At 52.6% G+C, this 21,144-nt stretch overlaps 1 protein-coding gene across 1 annotated transcript in view; it reads right to left on the bottom strand.

The window, feature by feature from the left end:
• The window catches only part of DTX1 (deltex E3 ubiquitin ligase 1), a 41,363-nt gene that overhangs the window by 6,730 nt on the left and 13,489 nt on the right, over positions 1–21,144 (bottom strand). Inside the window, exon 3 of the mRNA XM_031000822.3 lies at positions 13,265–13,946. Within this exon, the coding sequence (XP_030856682.1) occupies positions 13,265–13,946 (682 nt within the window). The remainder of the gene's footprint in view (positions 1–13,264; positions 13,947–21,144) is intronic.

Here is a 21,144-nt window from a genome sequence, read left to right as displayed (position 1 = left end):
ACATGGATTAAGATACACACACACTCACATATTCCAGGGAATGCTTCCCCACACCTACATACAGAGACTTGTGCACACACAGGGACACACACATACACACAGAAGCACACACAGCTCTCCCCTGGGAGGATACTCCACTGGACAAGAGTCGGTGGCTCATGTAGACCAGCACTGCACCTGCCACTGCCGCCCCTCTCCCCAGCTGCACAGAGCTGGGTAAAGTGGGCAGCAAACCCAGAGGAGCATGCGCGCAGCCCTACAAGCACCCGGCGCGCTGCAGCCTGCAGAACGGCCTGCCATCCACACGCGGACACGCGATTCCGCACCGCCTGTGGGGAAGTACTCATGCGTACTGATTCACATCATGCATGGGGGCGCAGGAGGACACGCTGACTCACTGCACACGAGGACACATGCGCACGTGCTCTGACCCACACCTCCTGACACTGACACACAGACACTCAGCCTGGGAGGCCCACACCTGCACACATGCAGAGGCACAATCACACATGCACACAGGTGCAGCACACACACCCACTTGGTGGCTGCTCGGCTATACAGGATAGTATCACGTGGCCAGGACTCCCATCCCAGACCCCTCTGAGGGCTGTGGAGAGGTCTGGAGCAGACATCTGGATTGAGCCCCTTGAGGAGGCGCTGGTGTGACTGAAGTCAATGAACACAGCTCCCGAGGGAGGCAGGATGGGATGGCGGGTACCCTGGGTCCCCCAGGACCTGGTCAGTGGAAGTGGGAAGAACTGTGCCTCAGTTTCCCCATCTGTAATGGGGATAGAGTCCTGTGAAGGTCAAATGTGTTAAAACATGTAAAGCTCGTCATTTGGCGCAGGGATGAGAGTGGAGGTGTCTTGATTTTCTTGTCGGGCACCCTGCGGGGGGGCCCCAGGAAGAGGGGCACTGAGTATTCATTTGACCCTTCTCAGGGTCTGTCATAATCCTCCAGGGCCTTCCTGAGGGGGGCAGCTGTCACCACTCTAACTTCCTCCCTCTCTATACTTTTATAGGAATGCATAGAGGTATTTCCCTCAAGCTTTTCCTCTTTCCTGCCTATTCTTCAAGCACCTCTAGTGCAGACACCCTGGTTAAGTCTAGGTCTCCCTCACCCCTCTTTCTTCCTTTCTGTCTCACAAGAAGAAAGTATCTCTTTTTTTTCTCCAGGACTACCTATAAAATGGGTGGAAAGAAAAATATTTAGCATGCATACCACCACTGGTTGGTCTCCTACCTGTGGCAGACATCACTAATCCATCACAGCACTCTCTCAAGCTTAGCAGAGTCCTCAGTACAGCTCTCCAAGCAGCCTCTATCAATCAGTATAGCCAGTTTGCTACCCCAGGTCTATATAATGCCCAAAGTCTGGCCCAGTGGGTAACCCTGCTCTTGCTGAGTGTTTGGTCTAGGAGTTAGACAGAGGGTACTCCAGGAAAGGAAGGATTTAGATCTCAGCTGCCCTAAAATTTCTGGAGCCCCTTAAATACCACATAGCCCTAGATTACAAAAGTCAGTCTTGCTCCTGGGAAGAGCACTGTGAGTGGGGTGTCACTGTAGGACTGTTATTTATTTACCCATCAGTGAGCCTGGGGGACAGTCCCGAGGTAGTCTCCAGCTTCTCTCTATCTGCAGGCCTCCTGCGAGAACCCAGGGTAGCAGAGTTCCCACGAACCCTGAGCGTGGGAGCCACCCGGCCCCCTTTTGATGTGGGACACGCTGTTTCCTCCGAGTCAGTGAGAACATCCTCCTGCCTGGACAAGCGACCGCTGCCTGTGGGCCTCCCGGAAGGGGAGCCAGCCTTCACCCCTAGCTCTGCCTTCTTGGGGGCCCAGGCTGGCACAGGACCTGAGGAGTCCCTCAGGCCCTCCCTGAAATCTACTCTGACCAGAAGGCAGGCATGGGCCCCACTGCCATGCAAGCCTCTCTGCCTTTCCCAGTCCCAAATCAGATCCCATCTGTCCTCTGCTCTCACTCCTCCTGCAGCTCCCACTTTGCTCACAGTTAACACCTGGCCTCCTGATCTGGCCCCCATCTACCCTCTGAACCTCATTTCCTATGTGTTCACCCCTCTCCCACTCCACTCCAGCCACCCTGGTCTCTCTGCTCTTTCTCAAGCATGCCAGGCACACTCCCACCCCAGGGCCTTTGCACTTGCTGACCCTTTCCCAAGGTGCTCTTCCCAGATATCCTCATGGCACACTCCCTCACTTAGCACAGGTCCCTGCTCAAATGTCAGCTTATCTGAGACACCTTCCCGACCACTTTATTTAGTTATTTATTTATAGACAAGATCTTGCTCTGTTGTCCTGGCTAGAGTGCAGTGGCTTAACCATTGCTTACTGCAGTCTTGAACTCCTGGGCTCAAGCGATCTTCCCACCCCAGCCTCTTGAGTAGCTGGGACTACTGGCACACACCACCACACCCAGCTTAAACAACAACAACAACAACAAAACTTTTGAGGAGACAGGGCCTCGCTATGTTGCCCAGGCTGGTCTGGACTTGACCACCTGGGCTCAAGTAGTCCTCTCTCCTCGACCTCCCAAAGTGCTGGGTTTACAGGCATAAGCCACTGTGCCTGGCCCCAACCACTTTATTTTTAAAGAGCCCATCTTTGTCCTTACCTTACTGAATTTTTTTTTCATAGCACTAATCACGACCTGACATTATAGTCTTTTTTTAAAATTATACTTTAAGTTCTAGGGTACATGAGCACAACGTGCAAGTTTGTTAAATATGTATACATGTGCCATGCTGGTGTGCTGCACCCATTAACTCATCATTTACATTAGATATATCTCCTAATGCTATCCCTCTTTAAGCATGACCAGGCCCTGTGTGATCTGGTCCACCCCTGCCTCTTCTGCCAGACAAAGTTAGAGCAGGAATGTCAAATATATGAGTGCATACCACTACTGTCCTCCTAGCACCCACAGCAGGCATTACTAATCAATTTCGGCATGCCTTACCGCTAAGCCAAGATGCAACTTCAGAATCCTCCTCAACACAGTGCTCCAGGAAGTCACTGCCCTGGAGCAGAGATGGCACATGAGATGAACTCTATTTGTCATTTATTTTGCAGATGATGGGACTGAAGCCCAGAGAAGGGAAATGACTTCACTAAGGTCACCCAGCTGGTTGGTGGTGCAGCTGGCACTGGGTCCTGGAGTTTCCGAGTCAGGGGCCAGGGCTGACCCTGCCAGGTTGGTCTGTGGAGCCATCTGGAGTTGAGCCAACCTTGAGAGCCCTCTGTGCTCTACAGGTGGGCTGAAGTCTTTGACCTGGATCCTGGAGCTGGCTCAGGCCTGGGCAGGGTAGATCAGGGCTGTCTAACTGGATCCATTGGCCTGCTTTGGCCACCTCTCTCTGTCCCCTAGAGGGGTCCAGGATCCCGAAACACTGACAACTGACCCTCCCTTTAGGGCAGTCAAGTCCCCTCCCTCCTCCAAAGTCTGGTCTCCTTATCTCTCCCCTCACACCCCCAGCAGGCCTAGACTTGTTACTTTCTCTGATGCTAGTTTCCAGGTCCCCCATTGGCCTTGGCCCCCTTCAGGATACCTCACACTTACCCAGCAGCCCCCAAAGAGCCCCAGGAGGCTCAGGACTCAGTCATTTGGGGCCAAGTGGGTGAGGAGGGGGCAGAAGTGAGGATGTCACTTTATGGGGAGAAGGAAGTTGAACAGTGCTTTAGGGACCCCCACACTCTCCCTTTCTCCTTTCTAGGGGTGTGAGCCTGTCACCTTTCCCACTTTCAGGGCTGTCTCTGCCTCATAGCTGCCTTCTCCCCCTCCTCCCCCCACAGTCCTGGGGGCCACAGCCTGGGGCCAAGTCCCCGCCGCCACCCCCACTGCAGAGACTTGAAGGACATCACTGCAAGCCCGGGGGACCAGATGCCCATGGACTCCTCCTCAGCTGCTGTCTGGGGTCCTCACTTCCCCTTTCCTTACCCCAGCACCTCCGTCTGCCTAGACAAACCTCTGAGCTTCTCTGGGCTTCAGTGTCCCCTCTGTGAAATGGGACCCCTGACTTCTGTCTTCTAGACCCCTTACTTCCATGTTCTAGAGATTAAAGGATGTAAAAATTCCCTCGGGAGACATTTTGAGGGGTGAGTGGTATTGGAGGTTCAGATTTATCTAGAGGTATGGGGGCTGTGGGGTTCACTCTTTTCAACCCTCCTGGTCCTCCAGCCTGCCCAGCTCTCTGCGGGGGAAGGAACGGGAGGAGATGGATGGGGGCAGGGAGGACCGGTCAGGTAGGGGAGGGGAGGGCAGGACCGGCTGTTCCCACGGCCCAGGGCAGCCACGTGCAGACAGGAGTGTGTGTGGTTTGGTCTCCCAGGGAGCAGGGCAGGAAGTGCTTCAGGTGGGGGGCAGGGTGGGGGGAGTGTTTGGTTTGACCTTGCAGCAGCAGTGAGGCGGGGTGACAGTCACTGCACACCAGTGGCTAGCGGGGCAGGAAAGTGGGGGAGGGTGGGCAGCCAGGGGCCTGGTGGGGTCCTTGACTTCACAGTGTACCTGTCAGTACTTTAACATTTTCAAACCCCTGAAATGTAATACTTATGGAAGATCTGGAGAAAGAAAATGTGGATTTTTTAAAATAAAAGCATAAAATCACTGCAAGAAATTTAAAGAAAAAAGAAAAAAAAAAGGAAGGAAAACCCTAAAACACACCCACCACAACAAAGTCCCTTTGCCCTTGGCCTCCTGCTTCAGTCCCACTGCGGTCTATGCTCAACATTCAGAGTGAACCTGTTAAAACAGTCACACCCGTCTCTCCCAACACACAGCCCTGCTGGTTCCCTTCTCATGCAGAGCAAAAGCCAAAGTCCTAACCGCAACCTTCCAGGCCCTGTGTGACCTGGCGCCTTTTCCTCTCTTACTTCTTTCCCACCGATTGCCCTGAGCCTCTCCAACCACACTGGCCTTCTCAGGCACCCCAGACCCACTCTGCCTCAGGGCCTTTGCACATGCTGTTCTGCTGTCTGGAATGTTGGAATGCCTTCCCCCAGTTCTTTTGCTTTTTTTTTTTTTTTTTTCTTGATACAGGGTTTTGCTCTGCCACCCAGGCTGGAGTGCAGTGGCTCGATCTTGGCTCACTGCAACCTGGGCTCAGGGGTTCCTCCCACCTCAGCCTCCTGTGTAGCTGGGACTACAGGCACACGCCACTGCACCCAGCTAATTTAAAAAAATTTTGTAAAGGTGGAGTCTCACTATGTTGTCCAGGCTGGTCTCAAATTCCTGGGCTCGAGTGATCCTCCCACCTTAGCCTCCCAAAGTGCTGGGATTACAGGTGTGAGCCACAGTACCTGGACCATACCTTGCTTTTTAACCTCCTTCCACCTTTGCTCAAGAAGGTATTACCTTCTCTATGAGCCCTTTCCTTCTCATCACTCCCTACATCCTTTCTCTCCTATATTTTTCCTCTGTAGCAGTTACTACTTTCTACCATATTCTACAATTAATTTATTCTGTTTCGTGTTTGTCTCCCACTAGAATGTGAGCTCCAAGAGAGCAAGGACTGTCTGTTTAGTTCACTGCTGTGTCCCCAGGGCCCCAAACAGTGCCTGCCACACAGAAGTTATTCAATGAATATGAATTAATTAATTAAAAAACAGATGAACATATGCTATAAAGACAGGAAAAAGAAACAGCAAACTACAGAAAAGATGGGAGACAAAGGGTTAATGCCCTTAATGCAGGAAGAACACTTGCAAATTAATAAGGAAGCAATAAACAGCTCCAGAGAAGGATAAGCCAAAGAAATACACAAGTAATTGGCAAAAGAAGGAACCACCCATGGCCAGTAAACAGGAAAAAGTTCTCAGGTTCAACTAAGAACCAAGGGTACGGAAACTTAAATGACGTCTCTTTAGGAATTATCAGCTTGGCAATGTTGTACAAATCTGATAGAGATGGGAGGGACCAGGGTGGATTTAAAATGGGTGCAGGCCTGGCTGGGCACTGTGGCTCACGCCTGTAATCCCAGCACTTTGGGAGGCTAAGGTGGGTGGATTGCTTGAGGTCAGGAGTTGGAGATCAACCTGGCAAACATGGTGAAACCCCACCTCTACAAAAAATATAAAAAATTAGCCGGGTTGGTGGCGTGCGCCTGTAGTCCCAGATACTCAGGAGGCTGAGGTACAAGTATTGCTTGAGCCTGGGAGGCGGAGGTTGCAGTGAGTGGAGATCTCGCCACTGCACTCCAGCCTGGACAACAGAGTGAGACTCCATCTAAAAAAAAAAAGGGTACGGGCCTGAGAAATCCAAGTGCTTTGACATCTGGCTTCATGATGGACTATGTGGGCCTGTGTTGCCAGTCCCATTTCACAGATGCAAAAACTGAAGACCAGAGAGGGAGATGAGCTCAGGCAGGGTCACACAGGAATCAGGGTGGGGCTTCTGGGACCATGATCCAAAACAGTACAGGCTGGCTGGAGATGGGGCATCCCCAATATGCTGGTCAACTTGGGTTTTTGAATCTGAGTCCTAATTGTGTTACCTTGTGCAAATGTCTTAGTCTTCTGGAGCCTCAGTTTCCTCATTTGAAAAATGGGGATTATAGAACCTGCCACATTGAGTATCTGTGAGAATTAAGAGAGACACACCTGTAAATGGCCAGACACAGTGGTTCATGCCAGTAATCCCAGTGCTTTGGGAGGCCAAGGCGAGAGGATCCCTTGAGCCCAGGAATTTGAGACCAGCCTGGGCAACATAGTGAGACGCCCATCTCTACAAAAATAAAAAATTGGCCGGGCATGGTGGTGCACACCTTTAGTCTCAGCTACTTAGGAGGCTGAGGCAGGAGGATTGCTTGAGCCCAGGAGGTTGAGGTTGCAGTGAGCTATAATTGTGCCACTGCACTCCAGCCTGGGTGACGGAGTGAGACCCTGTCTCACACACACAAAAAAGCCATGAAATTGAGAGCCTGGGACATAGGGAGCGCTCGATAAATGGAAACAGGCCTGCAGCTATCACTGTCCTCCCACCCACCATGTGGGGTGGAAACTCTGAGTGTGGTTCCTTTGCTCCACAGCTGTGTTCCAACGCACTGGACACTGACCCCTCAGGGGACAGGGCGGATCTTCCCCACCCCCGCAGGTCCCCCAGGCCCAGGCTGCCAGCTGGCTCCCCGCCCTGTCTGTTACAGGGGCAAGTGGAAAAAACCCTGGCCAGGTGGATACTCTGCCCCCACTGGCTGGGTGACCCTAGATGAGCCAATCCCCCTCTCTGGGCCTCCTTCGCTGTTACCCATCCAGGGCTGAGATGAGGATGGAGGTGAGAATGACATTGAAGATCTCTGCAGAGTTCACACCTCCCTTGCAAGCTGATCCTTGCTGAGTCTGCCCATGTGAGAGGTGGTGGTTTTAGCTCTGTCTGACAGATGGGGAGACTGAGGCTAGAGAGGCCAAGCCTCAAGTGGGTCCAAGGTCACCCAACCTGTAAAGGGCTCTGGATCTGTTTGGGTCCGGGAGGGGAGAGAAGGAGGGTGGACAGAAGGAAGCCAGGGAAGGGAAGAGAGTGACTAAGAGGAAAAGGCAGAAGACAGAGAAAGAGAGAGAGAGAGACACAGAGCTACAAAGAGATACGGAAAGACTGAAAAAGACCAAGACACACAGAGATATTGTTTGGTGCAAAAGAAATGGTGGTTTTTGCCATTAAAATTATTGGCAAATTGGCCGGGCGCAGTGGCTCATGCCTGTAATCCCAGAATTTCGGGAGGCCGAGGTGGGTGGATCACTTGAGGTCAGGAGTTTGAGACCAGCCTGGCCAACATGCCAAAACTCCGTCTCTACTAAAAATACAAAAAATAGCCGGGCGTGGTGGCAGGTGTCTGTAATCTCCACTACTCGGGAGGCTGAGGCAGGAGAATCACTTGAACCTGGGAGGTGGAGGTTGCAGTGAGCCAAGATTGCACCACTGCACTCCAGCCTGGGTAACAGAGCAAGACGGTCTCAAAAAAAAAAAAAGTATTGGTAAATTATAAAGGGAGAGACACACAGACACATTGTTATGGGCTGAACTGTGCCCCACAGAAGTCATGTGTTGAAACCTTAAGCCTCAGGACCTCAGAATGTGACTGTATTTAGAGACGGGGTCTTTAAAGAGGTAATTAAGTTAAAATGAGGTCACTGGGATGGGCCCTAATCCAATAGGACTGATGTCCTTCTAAGAAGAGAAGATTAAGACACAGACAGGTACAGAGGGAAGACCATATGAGGACACAGGTAGAAGATGCAATCTACGAGCCCAGGAGAGAGGCCTCAGAAGGAACCTAACCTGTGACACCGTGATCTCGGACTTCTAGTCTCAAGAATGTGAAAGAGAGAATACATTTCTGTGGTTTAAGCTGTTACTTTGTTACCACTGCCCCAGCAAACTAATACAGACTTAAAGTCATAGAGACAGGCCAGGCGCTGTGGCTCACGCCTATAATTCCCAGCACTTTTGGAGGCCGAGGCGGGCGGATGCTTGAGGCCAGGAGTTTGAGACCAGCCTGGGCAACACAGTGAGATCCTGTCCCTACAAAAAATTTTAAAAAATTAGCTGGGTGTGGTGGTGCGTGCCTGTAGTCCCACCTACTTGGGAGGCTGAATCAGGAGGATTTCTTGAGCCCAGAAGTTTCAGGCTGCCGGGAGCTGTGATTGCGCCACTGTACTCCAGCCTGGGCAATAAGAGCGAGGCTCTGTCTCTAAAAACAAAAAACAAAGACACAGAAACAAAGAGACCAGGGTGGGGAGGGCTGGGAGGTGGTTTGGGGATGAGGGTGACAGTGGGTAGACCTGTCTGCCTGGCTCCTCAAAGACCCCCCACCTCCATCCCTTTCCCCTCATAGGCTGCACTTGGGCCTCAGCTGTCTCAGCAATGGAAAGCTTTAGGCAGAAAAAGCCAGGGTCTGCCACCCCTATCTTCCTTCCTCCTACTCCCCTTCCCCAGCAACAGGCTCCACGGGTCTTGAGAGCCAGAGGGATTTTCCCGGGGGGTTTCTTGGAGATGGAGGGTTGGGGACTTTGAGCCGGGCTTGTCTGGCTGGGGAGGATCAGTTAGAGGGGCTGGAGTGAGGCTGGGCAGAATCTGCGTGGGTGGGGAGGGATGAGGGAGTTCTTGAGAAGTTTCCCCCACCCCACATCTTCTGTTTTCCAGGCCAATGTCTGGGCTCAGGGAGGGTCAGAAACAGTCCCCAAGGGGAGGGGCAGGAGAAATGATGTCGGCTGTGGGGGAGCGGCATGTGGCTGGAGACAACAGAGCTCTGGTAGGTCAGAGGAGGACATATTTAATGATCCGCACCCCCCCAGAGAAAACTTCCTTTTCACTACAGCCCTCTAGAGCTCAAGCACACTCTATAGCTCCCCACTGATGGCAGCACCAAGCCCAGGCTTCCCTGAGGCCACCCAACCTGGCCTTGTACCCCCATTTGGGGTAAAAAATCTCAGCCCCCACTGTTCCAGAAGGGAGCCTCTATCCCCCGGTGGTCTCCAGAACCTTCTGGATTCATTCCTACCTCTGCCCCTTTGCATCTGCAATGCCCTGCCTGGGGTGCCCTTCCCCTTCTTGCTGGCGCCTCACTCCAGCCCTCCCCACACCTCTAGCCCTTCCCTGAACACACCACACCCTTCGAGCCCCCTTGAAGTTGTTCATGCTGTTCCCTCTGCATGGATCAGCTGTTCTCCACATCTGGCCACCTCCTCAGAGGGATTTTCCCTGAACTCCCACATCACCCTGTCCCACTACCTCCCCAGCACTTCTGTCTCACTCCAGAGATCGTCTTCATTTACTCTTTGCTTGCTGTAGGTCTGTCTCCCCATCTGTCTGTGTGCCCTGGGAGGACACAGGCCTTGTTTGTCTTGTTCAGCTCTGTGAATACACACCCACAGCACATATTTGGAGAATTAACACTGGGCCATGAAAGCTGAGTAATTTTCAGCCTCCTCTAGAACAGTAGCTTTCAAATCTCTCTCTCTTTTTTATTTTTTTGGAGACAGAGTCTCACTCTGTCACCCAGGCTGGAGTGCAGTGGCGTGATCTCGGCTCACTGCAACCTCCACCTCCCGGGTTCATGCAATCCTCCCAGTAGCTGGGATTACAGGTGTGCACCACCATGCTCAGCTAATTTTTGTATTTTTAGCAGAGATGGGGTTTCACCATGTTGGCCATGCTGGTCTCGAACTCCTGGCCTCAAGTGATCCACCTACTTTGGCCTCCCAAAGTGAGGCACTACGCCCGCCTCAAATATTTCATCAGTGACTAAGAAATTCATTTCACCTCGCAACCTATTAAACATATGCAGAAATGATGCAAAACATTCATGGAGCAATTTTTTTTTTTGAGACAGCGTCTTGCTCTGTCTCTCAGGCTGCAGTGCAGTGGTGTGATCATAGGTCACTGCAGCCTTGACCTACTGGGCTCAAGTGATCCTCTTGCCTCAGCCTTCTGAGTAACTGGGACTACAAGCACACCACCCTGCCTGGCTAATTTTTTGTTATTGTTGTAGAGATGGTGTCTTGCTATGTTTCCCAGGCTAGTCTTGAACTCCTGGACTCAAGTGATCTGCCCACCTTGGTCTCCCAAAGTGCTGGGATTACAGGCATGAGGCACTGTTCCCAGGCTACATGTAACAATTCTTGTTTTTACTATGTATTACACATGCCAATCTATTCTAGTTCTATTCTGTTTTCCATTCCATTCCATTCCATTCCATTCCATTCCATTCCATTCCATTCCATTCCATTCCATTCCATTCCATTCCGTTCCAAGAAAATTCTGGCTACAACCTTCTGATTTCTTTTTTTTTTTTAACCTTCTGATTTCCAGTCTTCTTGTGGGTTACAATAAATTTACCCAGAGAGAAGGTTCTCAAATTCTTACTGCAGAGGTCCCTGGAATTTTTCTGGTTCTGTCCCCTCCCACACTCCCCCTAGCCTGTCATTCTAAGACCCACTCTTCTTGTCATTCTGGGACCTCCAGCCCCTCTTTTTGTAAGGCAGCCAGAGCCCAGCTGCTGTCTATAAGGGGCCATAACTGATACTTCAGCCCCCTGAGATATCCCTGAGATCTCGGTGACTCTATCCTGCAGCTTTGGACAAGGCTTCCCCAAGGGGTCTTCTTTGACCCCCTCAAGTCTGCTCTCTGTTGGCACGGGACCTGCCCTAGGCTGAGGTCACATGGGACACACCTCTGTTTGTCCTCATGACCCTCTCCTCCGAGAGGAATGACCAGGAGGTAAAGGGGAAGGGAAGGGTGAGGCAGGCAGGTGGTAGTGGCTGTGATGCATCCCTGGAAAATTACAGCTTCCCCACCCTCCATGCCAACCCTCCTCCTGGAGAGCAAAAGTAGTCCTAACGGCCATGGCTGAACTACTGCCAGTGTAGATGCTGTGTTCAGGTACACAGCGTTTTCACATGGTGGGAAGATCTGCTCCCATTTGACAGATGATGAAACTGAGGCTCAAGGAAGGAGAGGGACTCGTCCCAGGTCTCCCAGCTCAGAAGTGGTCAAGAAGGGGGCCGGGCATGGTGGCTCATGCCTGTAATCCCAGCACTTTGGGAGGCCAAGGCTGGCAGATCACAAGAGGTCAGGAGTTCAAGACAAGTCTGGGAAACATGGTGAAATCCCATCTCCACTAACACACACACACACACACACACACACACACACACACACACACACACACACACACACACACAGTAGCCGGGAATGGTGGCATGCACCTGTAGTCCCAGTTACTCAGAAGACTGAGGCAGAAGAATCACTTGAACCCTGGAGGCAGAAGTTGCAGTGAGTGGAGATTGTGCCACTGCACTCCAGCCTGGGCAACAGAGTGAAACTGTATCTCAAAAAAAAAAAAAAAAAAGAGAAGTGGCCAAGAGGGGATTTGAACCCAGGAAGTCAGACTCCCAAAGGGACAAAAGGTGAATAGGGCCACCTAGTTCAGGGTCCTGACCTTTCCTTTTCCCAGGCCTTGTTTGCCCATAATAAAAGGGGTGACCTGGATGCAGTGACCCCAAAGGTCACATCCAGATCTGAGCTTTGGTGATCTCGGACCATCATTATCAATTCCCCCGGCCATGCCATAGTGATTGAAGCACAGTTGGTTTTGGGTGCCCTCTCTTCCTCTTGGGGACCACAGTCCAAACCCCCCTGGTCTTTTCTCTTCTGGTCTGTCCCAAGTTCAAGGTCTTTGATCTTTCCTCTCATTGCCACCCCTCAGGGCTTGGTTCTTTGCTCAGATGACTGAATCTGGGGTCCAGGGTAGGCACCCAACAGCAGCTCACTGGGTCCCTATCCTGGGGCCTGGGACACCTTAACCCAAGAATTTGCAAACTTGATACAAGCTGGGTGCTCATCCTTAATAAAATCATGCTGAGAAAGCCAGTTCATAAAAGTGTTTCCAAAAAGGGCCGCTCTGGTTAAAACAAGAGCAGAGAGACAGACTCTCGTTTGCCTGGCTTTCTATTACCCCACCCCCCACGATTCCAGGTCACCCCAGGAGTCCCTGGAGCCCAGTGTGCAAACCATAGTATTAACCCAGAGTAATTGTGGTATTTCAGGTGCAGCCTATGGGGAAATACTTTGGACAAGCAGCTGATGCTTGCTCGAGCCACCATGTGAGGTGGGCATGGACTGGGACAAAGACAGATGGACTCTGAAGCCCTCTAAAAATCCTAAGACAACACAGCACAGACTTTGGAATTGGGCAGGTCTGGACTCCAATGTCTACCCTTCCCCGGTGACCCTGAGAAGGCACCATAGCTTTCCCAGCCTTGGCTTCCCCATCTGCAATATGCACATGGTAGAACTGTTTGGTGGAATAAATGAGAAGGCACCATAGCTCTCCTAGCCTCGGTTTCCCCATCTATAATATGCACATGGTAGAACTGTTTGGCAGAATAAACGAGGTGATACATATAACGGGTTTAGCAAATAATAAACATGGAACACGCACCATTGCTGATGTTGCTATTATGGCCCCATCACTTGTGAACTGTCTGATCTTGGGGGAGTTAGTTCTTCATCTGTGAACTGGAGGTGATGATGGTACCTACCTCATAGGGTCCGTATGCATGGAGATAGACGCGTGGGAACATGTAAAGGTGCTTAGTTGATGCTTGGTACAAAATGAACATTTAGTGCATGCTGGATATTACTTATCGTCATTATTATTATTGTAATCTTTGCTCCTGCCCTAGTGGCCAACCACCCCCGGGCTTCGTCCTTGCCTGCGGACGACACAGAGGCCCCCTCCCCCTGGGCCCCGTCTTACCCCGGTGGGATGGAGGCGCGCGCGCTCACGCTGGTGGTGCGCTGGGGCCCGGGCCGGTTGAGGTTGTTCTGCCCCGGGGTGCGCGCTCCGCCGGGGGCGCCCGGGCTCCGTAGGGGCGCCCCGGGAGGCGGCGCAGGCTCGGCGGGGCCGGCGGCGGGCGCTGCCCAGAGCGCGGCGCCTGTGAAGGTGGCGCTGGGGCGCACGGCAAGCGCGCCTGGAGGCCCTCCAGGTGGCGGCGGCGGCGGCAGCGGGGGCGCGGGGGGCGCCTTGCGGCGCTGCGAGGCCAGGATGGCGTTGGAGGCGGCGCGCGTGCTGTTGACCAGCAGGCACTGCTGGCAGGAGCAGGGCTGGCCCGAGCTGGCGCCCACGGGCCACGACTGCGACTTAGGGATGGAGCCCACGGTGAGCGGGTAGGCGAGGTCCAGGCGGCGGCGCAGGCGGCGGCGCCGGCGCGTCTGGCGGTTCATCTGCGACATGCTGTTGAAGTAGATGAGGTAGCAGAAGCCTAGCGATGAGAGGTCGAGCCACGGGTGCTGCTTCTCGTAGGCGTTCTGGATGGTGATGCAGATGTCCATATCGTAGGCCGTCCATGCGCCGCCGTCGTTCTCCCACTCCCACACGATGCCCTTGCCCGGCGCCGACGACGGGTCGTAGAAGTTGCGCCGCACGGGCCGCATGGTGCCTGTACTCGAAATGGGGAGGGCGTTGGTCTGCGCGGCTGGAAGGGCGGGCCACAGCCAGGCAAGGGTGGGCGGGAGGTTGGGGGGTCAGCACAGGCCTCCAGGGGGTCCACCCAGACTTGGGGAGAGGGTCAACACATGCACGGAGAGGAAGGAGGTCAAGGCCCAGGCATGAGGTTCAGCACAGGCTGGAGGGTCAGGACAGGAGGCAGCCAGGGTGAGGGGGGCCGGGGCTAAAGGTTCAGCGCATAGCACTGGGGCGAGAGGTGGGCAGGGGCGCGTGGTCAGTAGATTGGGGATAGGGGCGGGAGAGACACCAAACAGGGTGTGGGTGCCAAGATAGCCTGAGGTAGGAAATCAGCAAGGTGTGGAGGGCTCCCCCACCCTCAACCTCTCCAGGGCCAAGACAGACACTGAAGTGGGGGTTATCACAGGCCCTGGATGGTGCGGGGGAGGGCAAAGGGGGCCTGGGGGTTCTTCAGACCAGAGTCAGATAAGGTGGGGCAGGCATAGACAGAGACCAAGGCCATGCACAGAGGCCCCATGCAGTCCTCTCCTTCATTATAGTTTGCTCACTCATTCGATGATTCATTCATCAATCTGTTCATGCCTTAGTTCATTAATTCAAGCACTATTTCATTTAGTCATTCAACAATTCTTGCATTAGTTCATTCACTTATCCATGCCCTAGTTCACATATTCATATATTCCTTCATTCAATGATTCATTCATTGATTCTTTCCTTAGGTCATTCATTCGTGCCTGCAGTCATCCATTATGTTATTTTATTTTATTTATTTATTTAGAGATGGGGGTCTCCCTATGTTGCCCAGGCTAAGTCTGGAACTCTTCGGCTCAAGCAATCCACCCGTCTTGGCCTCCCAAAGTGCCGAGATGACAGGTGTGAGCCACCATGCCCGGCCCCACTTTTTTTTTTTTTTTTTTTTCCAGGCAGAGTATTGCTCTGTCGCCCAGGCTGGAATACAGTGGCACAATCTAGGCTCAATGCAATCTCTGCCTCCTGGGTTCAAGCGATTCTCCTGCCTCAGCCTCCTGAGTAGCTGGGACTACAGGCATGCACCACCTTGCTGGGCTAATTTTTGTATTTTTAGTAGAGATGGGGTTTTGCCATGTTGGCCAGGCTGGTCTCGAACTCCTGACCTCAGGTGATCCACCCACCTCAGCCTCCCAAAGTGCGGGGATTACAGGTGTGAGCCAGCGCCCCTGGGCCCCTTATGCTTTTTTTTAATTGATACCTTTATGTATTCTCCATCTTCAGCCCACTCCCGTATTCAGGCATTCAGACATTCCTTCATTTACCATCATCCTATTTAAAAATGTGCACCCCCACGTACTTTCCCCTCTCTCCTTCCCCACTCCATTTTCTTCCTCAGATATACTTCACATTCTACCCATTTATCTTGGTTTCTGTCTGTCTCCCCCTCGCTAGAATGTAATAGCCACAAGGTCAGGGATTTTGTTTTATTTACTGCTATATCCCCAGCACCTGCACACAGCAGGTGCTCGAGCGATATTTGTTGAATGAATGAATGAATTCATTAGGTCACAAATGGATTCTTTTTTTTTTAATTCATTCACACTTTGTGCTCATCCCTGCATTTGTCCATTCCTTCGTTTGCTTATTTGTTATTTTCATTCATCTGTTTGTTTCATTTGTTACTTCCTTCAACAAACAACTGCTGACTGCCAGGTGGGCCCCCTTTCATAAAGGAGGGCACTGAGGCTTTACTCCAAACCACAGCTTCTTGTTTGCCAAAGCTCTGCGTGCTCCCCTGACAGCAAGGCTCCACGGGAAACTCTGGGCTAACCAGAGATAACCCAAGGTCCAGGCCGCAGGACTTCTCAGATCCTTTAGCCTGCTCTGTGTCTTGGGGCTGATGAAGTGAGTCTTTTGCTGGGTTCATTTGGCACACCTGCAGAAAGCCTGCACACTTGACTTCTCCTCAACTGCGGGAAAGTCCCTTAAGCCTCCTCAGGCCTTAGTGGCCCCATCTCAAAAGGAGGGGTGATCATCCATGACCCAGCCCTTCCCTCTCACACAGTGTTTAGGGGAGGAGTGAGTGAGAACAGCTGCAGAGGGTCTGGGTGGGACCCCAGGGCTGGGAGGCAGACAGCCCTCACTTCAAGTCCTGACTTTCTGACTTTCCAGCTCTGTGACTGTGCATAGGCAACTCAACATCTCTGGGCCCCAGTTTTCTCATGTTGAAAATGGGCATAAGCAGACGTGCAATAAAAGACTGCTGCGTTTGCCAGCTATAGCAACAGTTGCTTGTGGGGTTGCTAAGACGATCAATTGAGATAAATACCGTGTCTACTCTGATGATTCCAAAATCTGCCATCTTTGGCCCCATCTTCTCCCCTGGGAGCCAGGTTCATGACCCTTCCCTGGAGAGGTTTAACAGGCACCTTGAACTCAGCCCTGCTCTCCCCTGCCCCAAACCTGCCCCTCCTGAAGTCTTCACATCGCAATTCCTGGCAGCTCCTACCCTTCCGGATGCTCTTCCTTGGACCCCCAAATCTTGGTCTCGTCCTTGACTTCCTACCTCATATCCCACCTCCAATCTGTCAGTAAATCCAGTCATCTCCACCTTCAAACACATCCACATCTGACCACTGCTCCCCACTGCACTCACACCACCCAGTCCACGCCATGTTATCTCTCCTGCCTGGACCATTGCAGTAGACTCATGACTGGCCTCTGTAATCCATTTCCCATACCGCAGCCAGAGGGATCCTGCTCAATGCGAGTCAGATCACATCTTTCCTCTGCTCAAAATCCTTCCTGGCTTCCACTCACTTGGAGTAAAAGCCAAAGTCCTTGCCATGACCTACAACGAAATCACACATTGTGGGGCCCTGTCCTCCTCTGACATTGCCTACCTCCCCCTTATCACTCACTCCATTCCAGCCACCCTGGCCTCCTTGCTGTTTCTCAAATACACCAGGCACTGTCCAGCCTCAGGGCATTCTCACTGGCTGTTCCCTCTGCCTGGAATATGACCTCACCATTCCCAGATGTTCTCATCATTTCCTCCCTTCTTTCTTACAGGTGTGTGTTCAAACATCTAAAAGTGCAGACCTCCTATTGCTGTCCTCTGAGCTTGCTTTATTTTCCTCCCTGGCACTTGGCATTACCTGACTGACTATATATATATATGAGAGAGAGTCTTTCTCTGTCACCCAGCCTGGAGTGCAGTGGCGTGATCTCGGCTCACTGCAACCTCTGCCTCCCAGGTTCAAACGATTCTCCTGCCTCAGACTCCCAAGTAGCTGGCATTACAGGTATGTGTCACCCAGCTAATTTTTTTTGTATTTTTAGTAGAGACGGGGTTTCACCATGTTGGCCAGGCTGGTCTCGAACTCCTGACCTCAGGTGATCCACCTGCCTCAGCCTCCCAAAGTGCTGGGATTACAGGTGTGAGCTACCGCACCAGGCTGTGACATGATATATTAATCTGCATGCATTCTTTATGCTGTGTATCCTCACTCTAGGCTGTCAGCTGCGAAGTCAGGGATGTTGTCTGCTTTGCTCACTGCTGTACTCCCAGCACCTGACACAGTACCTGCACACAGTAGGCCCTCAAAACCTGGAAGGCATTTCCATTGTTAATTGGCATCTTCCTCGGGTGCCTGGCCCAGGGATCTGCAACCGGATAGGGGAACTCAGACTGTTCCACACTGGTGTGTCTCTACTCAGGGCTGAAAGAGCTTGTCCTCTGCCCTCTCCTCTGTTAGAATCACAAGGGCTACAGACTAGCCCTGTGCCCTGCCAACTGGACAGGCCCCAACAGCTGGAGAAATCGAGGCACGGAGCTATGGCTATTGATATGAGAGGGGTGGGGTTGAAGAGGTGGAGAGGTTGGACTGGCGGCCCAGCCCCAGGAAATAAGGTCCCTGGGCGCCTACCATGTTCCAGCCAATCAGACAAAAACTTCCCCTGCATCTCTGGGGCAGCCTCACTCTGATGCCTGATTTATCATTTTAATTGAGTGTGTGCAGATTGATTTCTTCCCTGGTGATGGGGCTTCCTCCACAGCAGGCCCGGGAGGAGATGAGTTAGAAAACCCTGGATCCTGCTCCCACCTGCTCTTGTGTGCTGGTCTTCCCCTCTCAGGGCCTCAGTTTCCCCACCTGCAAAATGAGGGGTTGTGATGACTGATCTTCAAGGCTGATGTGCCTGAAGTACCACCATTCAGCTCCTGGTGAGGTGAAGGCAGTGTATTACCTGAAAAATGTGCAGGATAGGAAGGGAAGCAATGGGAACCTGCCTTATTTAACTTCCCCTGTGTGCCAAATCCTGAGCTCGGCAGGGGAGGGGCCGGGATAGAAGGTGCAGAGTGAAGTGATTCAAACAACTCAGAAGTCTCTCAGGTCGAGCCAGGTGCAGTGGCTCACACCTGTAATCCCAACACTTTGGGAAGCTGAGGCGGGTGGATCATCTGAGGTCAGGAATTCGGGACCAGCCTGGCCCACATGGTGAAACCCCCGATCTCTACTAAAAAATACAAACATTAGCCAGGTGTGGTGGTACGTGCCTGTAATCCCAGTTACTCAGGAGGCTGAGGCATGAGAATCGCTTGAACCCAGGAGGCAGAGGTTGCAGTGAGCTGAGATCACGCCATTGCATTCCAGCCTGGGCGACAAAGCAAGACTCTGTCTCAAAAAAAAAAAAAAAAAAAAAAAAAAAAATCTCTCAGGTCTTGTGTCAGTCCTGGCTGGTACCACACATAGCCTCAGTGCCCTTATCTATAAAATGGGGGTATTAATATCTACCCCAAAGAATTACTGGGGAAACAAAATGAGATAATGTATAGGCAAATGTGCTTAGCAGAACACTTAGCATTTAGTAAGCACTCAATGAATATAGCTACAATGGCTGACATCACATGTTAGCCACATTCATCCTCCCCCAGCCCTTGTTCACTTGGCGAACTCCTATTCATCCAACAAAGCCCTCCATGTGCTCATCTCCTCCAACATGGGCTTCTCTGTTCTGTTGCTATAGTTGGCAAATGCAGCAGTCTTTTATTGCATGTCTGTCCTCATACTGTCATTATTTGTTTTTGTTCTTAGTCATCCTCATTGGTAGATCACTTTTGGGAGGACAAAGACTACTAGGTCAGATACGCAACTATGTTTGGAGCACCAGGCACAAAGCCTGGTGCAAAGAAGACATCTGCAACTGAGACGGGCAACCTACTTGGCACTCGAAGGAGTGGGAAAGAGGAAAATCTGGGCTTGATGGAGAGGGAGTGGAGATTGGAGAGCAAGCAGCCCCCAGGGTGGAGGCCAAGCTTCGAGGGGTCCCTGGGGAGGACCCTCAGGCCGGGAGGAGGATTCCCAATGTCAGCGTTGGCCAGCTCTGCAGCAAAGGACTCTGGGAGCCCGTCAGGGCCACCTAGCCCAGGCCTCCCTCTCTCCAGGGCTCTATTTACCAGGTATCGATTTTCCTGCCTGTTTACTGGTAGTTATTAAAGGCTGTGTCCCTGGAGTCCTTTTGAAACAAGATTGGAACCTGGAGAGCGGGAGTAATTAGGGCAGCTGCTGTCCTCCCCGCTGGGCCCTGCACCCCGCAGCGCCCGCCGCTGCCCGCCTGCCCATCCGTCCGCCTCTCCGGCCCAGGCTGGCCATGGACCAGGCCGAGGGGATGGGCAGCTGGTTCCTTGGTGACCTGCCTGGACTTCGATCTCAAGATTTCTAAGGGAGCAGTGGTGGAAATGCTCCTTCTCCTCCGCAGTGGCCATGGCCTAGATTTTCAGCCAGAACAATGGGTCTAAGAAGGGGCTGGAGTTTCTTCAGCCTGGGAAAGAGGCTGGGCCTCAGGCTGGTGGCCCAGAGCAGACCACACCCCACTCTGGCCTTCAGGGCACCCTGCTGTGCTGGCCACAGGGTCTGCGTCCCCCAGGCAGTTAGGGGCCTGTGACAAACACGGGCTCCGTGCCTCTGCCTCGGCCTGTTTTTGTGTCTCTGCCTTTGTTGTCTTCCCCTTCTCTCTCCTCCCTAGTTGCTTAAAAATGTTTGGCAGAAAAATTCCAGGCTTCTTCCAGCTGAACTGGAGAAAGGGACTTTGGTCAGTGTCAGCTGGAGGACTGCACAAGCTGGGCCCCTGAGACCGGGTGTGGGGGCGGCCACAGCCACAGCTGCCAGTGACTGCTTCATGCCTGGGGCAGAGACAGTGTGACAGCAGGATGGAGAGAGACACAGAGAGACATACATGATCGAAGAGACTGTCAGAGACAGCCCAAGGCCAACATGGAAAACTGAGGCAGATACCAAGAGAGCTGGAGTCAGAGATAGGACGAGCTTGAGAGATGAAAAGAAAGGGAAGCTGGAAACCTAGAGGCTGAGACCATCATGGAGAATCAGGGAAACCAAGGCTAGCATTTATTGAGCACCTACTGTATGGCACATGCTGCGCTCAGCACTCTCCTTGCACTCACTCATTCCAGCCTCACACCATTGCTTCCAGGGAGGGACCAGGACTATTTCCATTTTACAGATGAGGAAACTGAGGCCTGGAGAGGTGAACTCTTGGGAGGGTGAGAGCAGAGGGCTGGGAATGATGCCACACTCGTGGAGTAAAGGCAGGCCCAGGTTGGACTGGTTCCATGGGGTTCAACCTCACCAAGTGGTAGCACAGCCTAGGATACTTCCAGCGATGGAGAGCTCACTACTTCAGCTTTACTTTCCGTTGTTTAGCCGTGTGAGGTTTCTGCCCTAGAGCATGGTCCCGATCTGAACCCACTGCCTAGAGGTGGGTATGTGGGTGCCTCAGCCCCCACCTCTTGGCCTTAAGAAGCAGCTGACTCCACGGAGAAGGGGGAGGGTTCTGAGCCCCCGAGCCTTCCTCCTGCTGGCCCCTCGGCCTCTAAACGGTTCCTCTCTGGGCTAGGCCAGCTTCAAGGCCCAGCAGGGAACCCCTCCCTTTGGGGGTGGCTTCCCGGAGGGAAGTGATCTCAGTTTGGGGGCACCCAGACCCTGACGGGAAGGGGGCACGTGGGAGGCGGTCATGGGACATCCTGTCAGGCTGGGGGAGTCCCACCACAGGCTGAGGCCTGTGACCGGGGTTGGGCAGTGGCTGGGCCCCAGTCAGAGACTTCACTGAATCCTTCACCAACCCAGAAGTCATAATACTAACAGCCATCCACACTCAGAGAGCACACTTTTCTGCCCCAGGCT

The sequence above is a fragment of the Gorilla gorilla genome, chromosome 10 (assembly GCF_029281585.2).
Source record: "Gorilla gorilla gorilla isolate KB3781 chromosome 10, NHGRI_mGorGor1-v2.1_pri, whole genome shotgun sequence".
NCBI classification, from domain to species: domain Eukaryota; kingdom Metazoa; phylum Chordata; class Mammalia; order Primates; family Hominidae; genus Gorilla; species Gorilla gorilla.
Note: the sequence above shows the minus strand (reverse complement) of the source record. Positions and strands in the feature narration are given on the sequence as shown.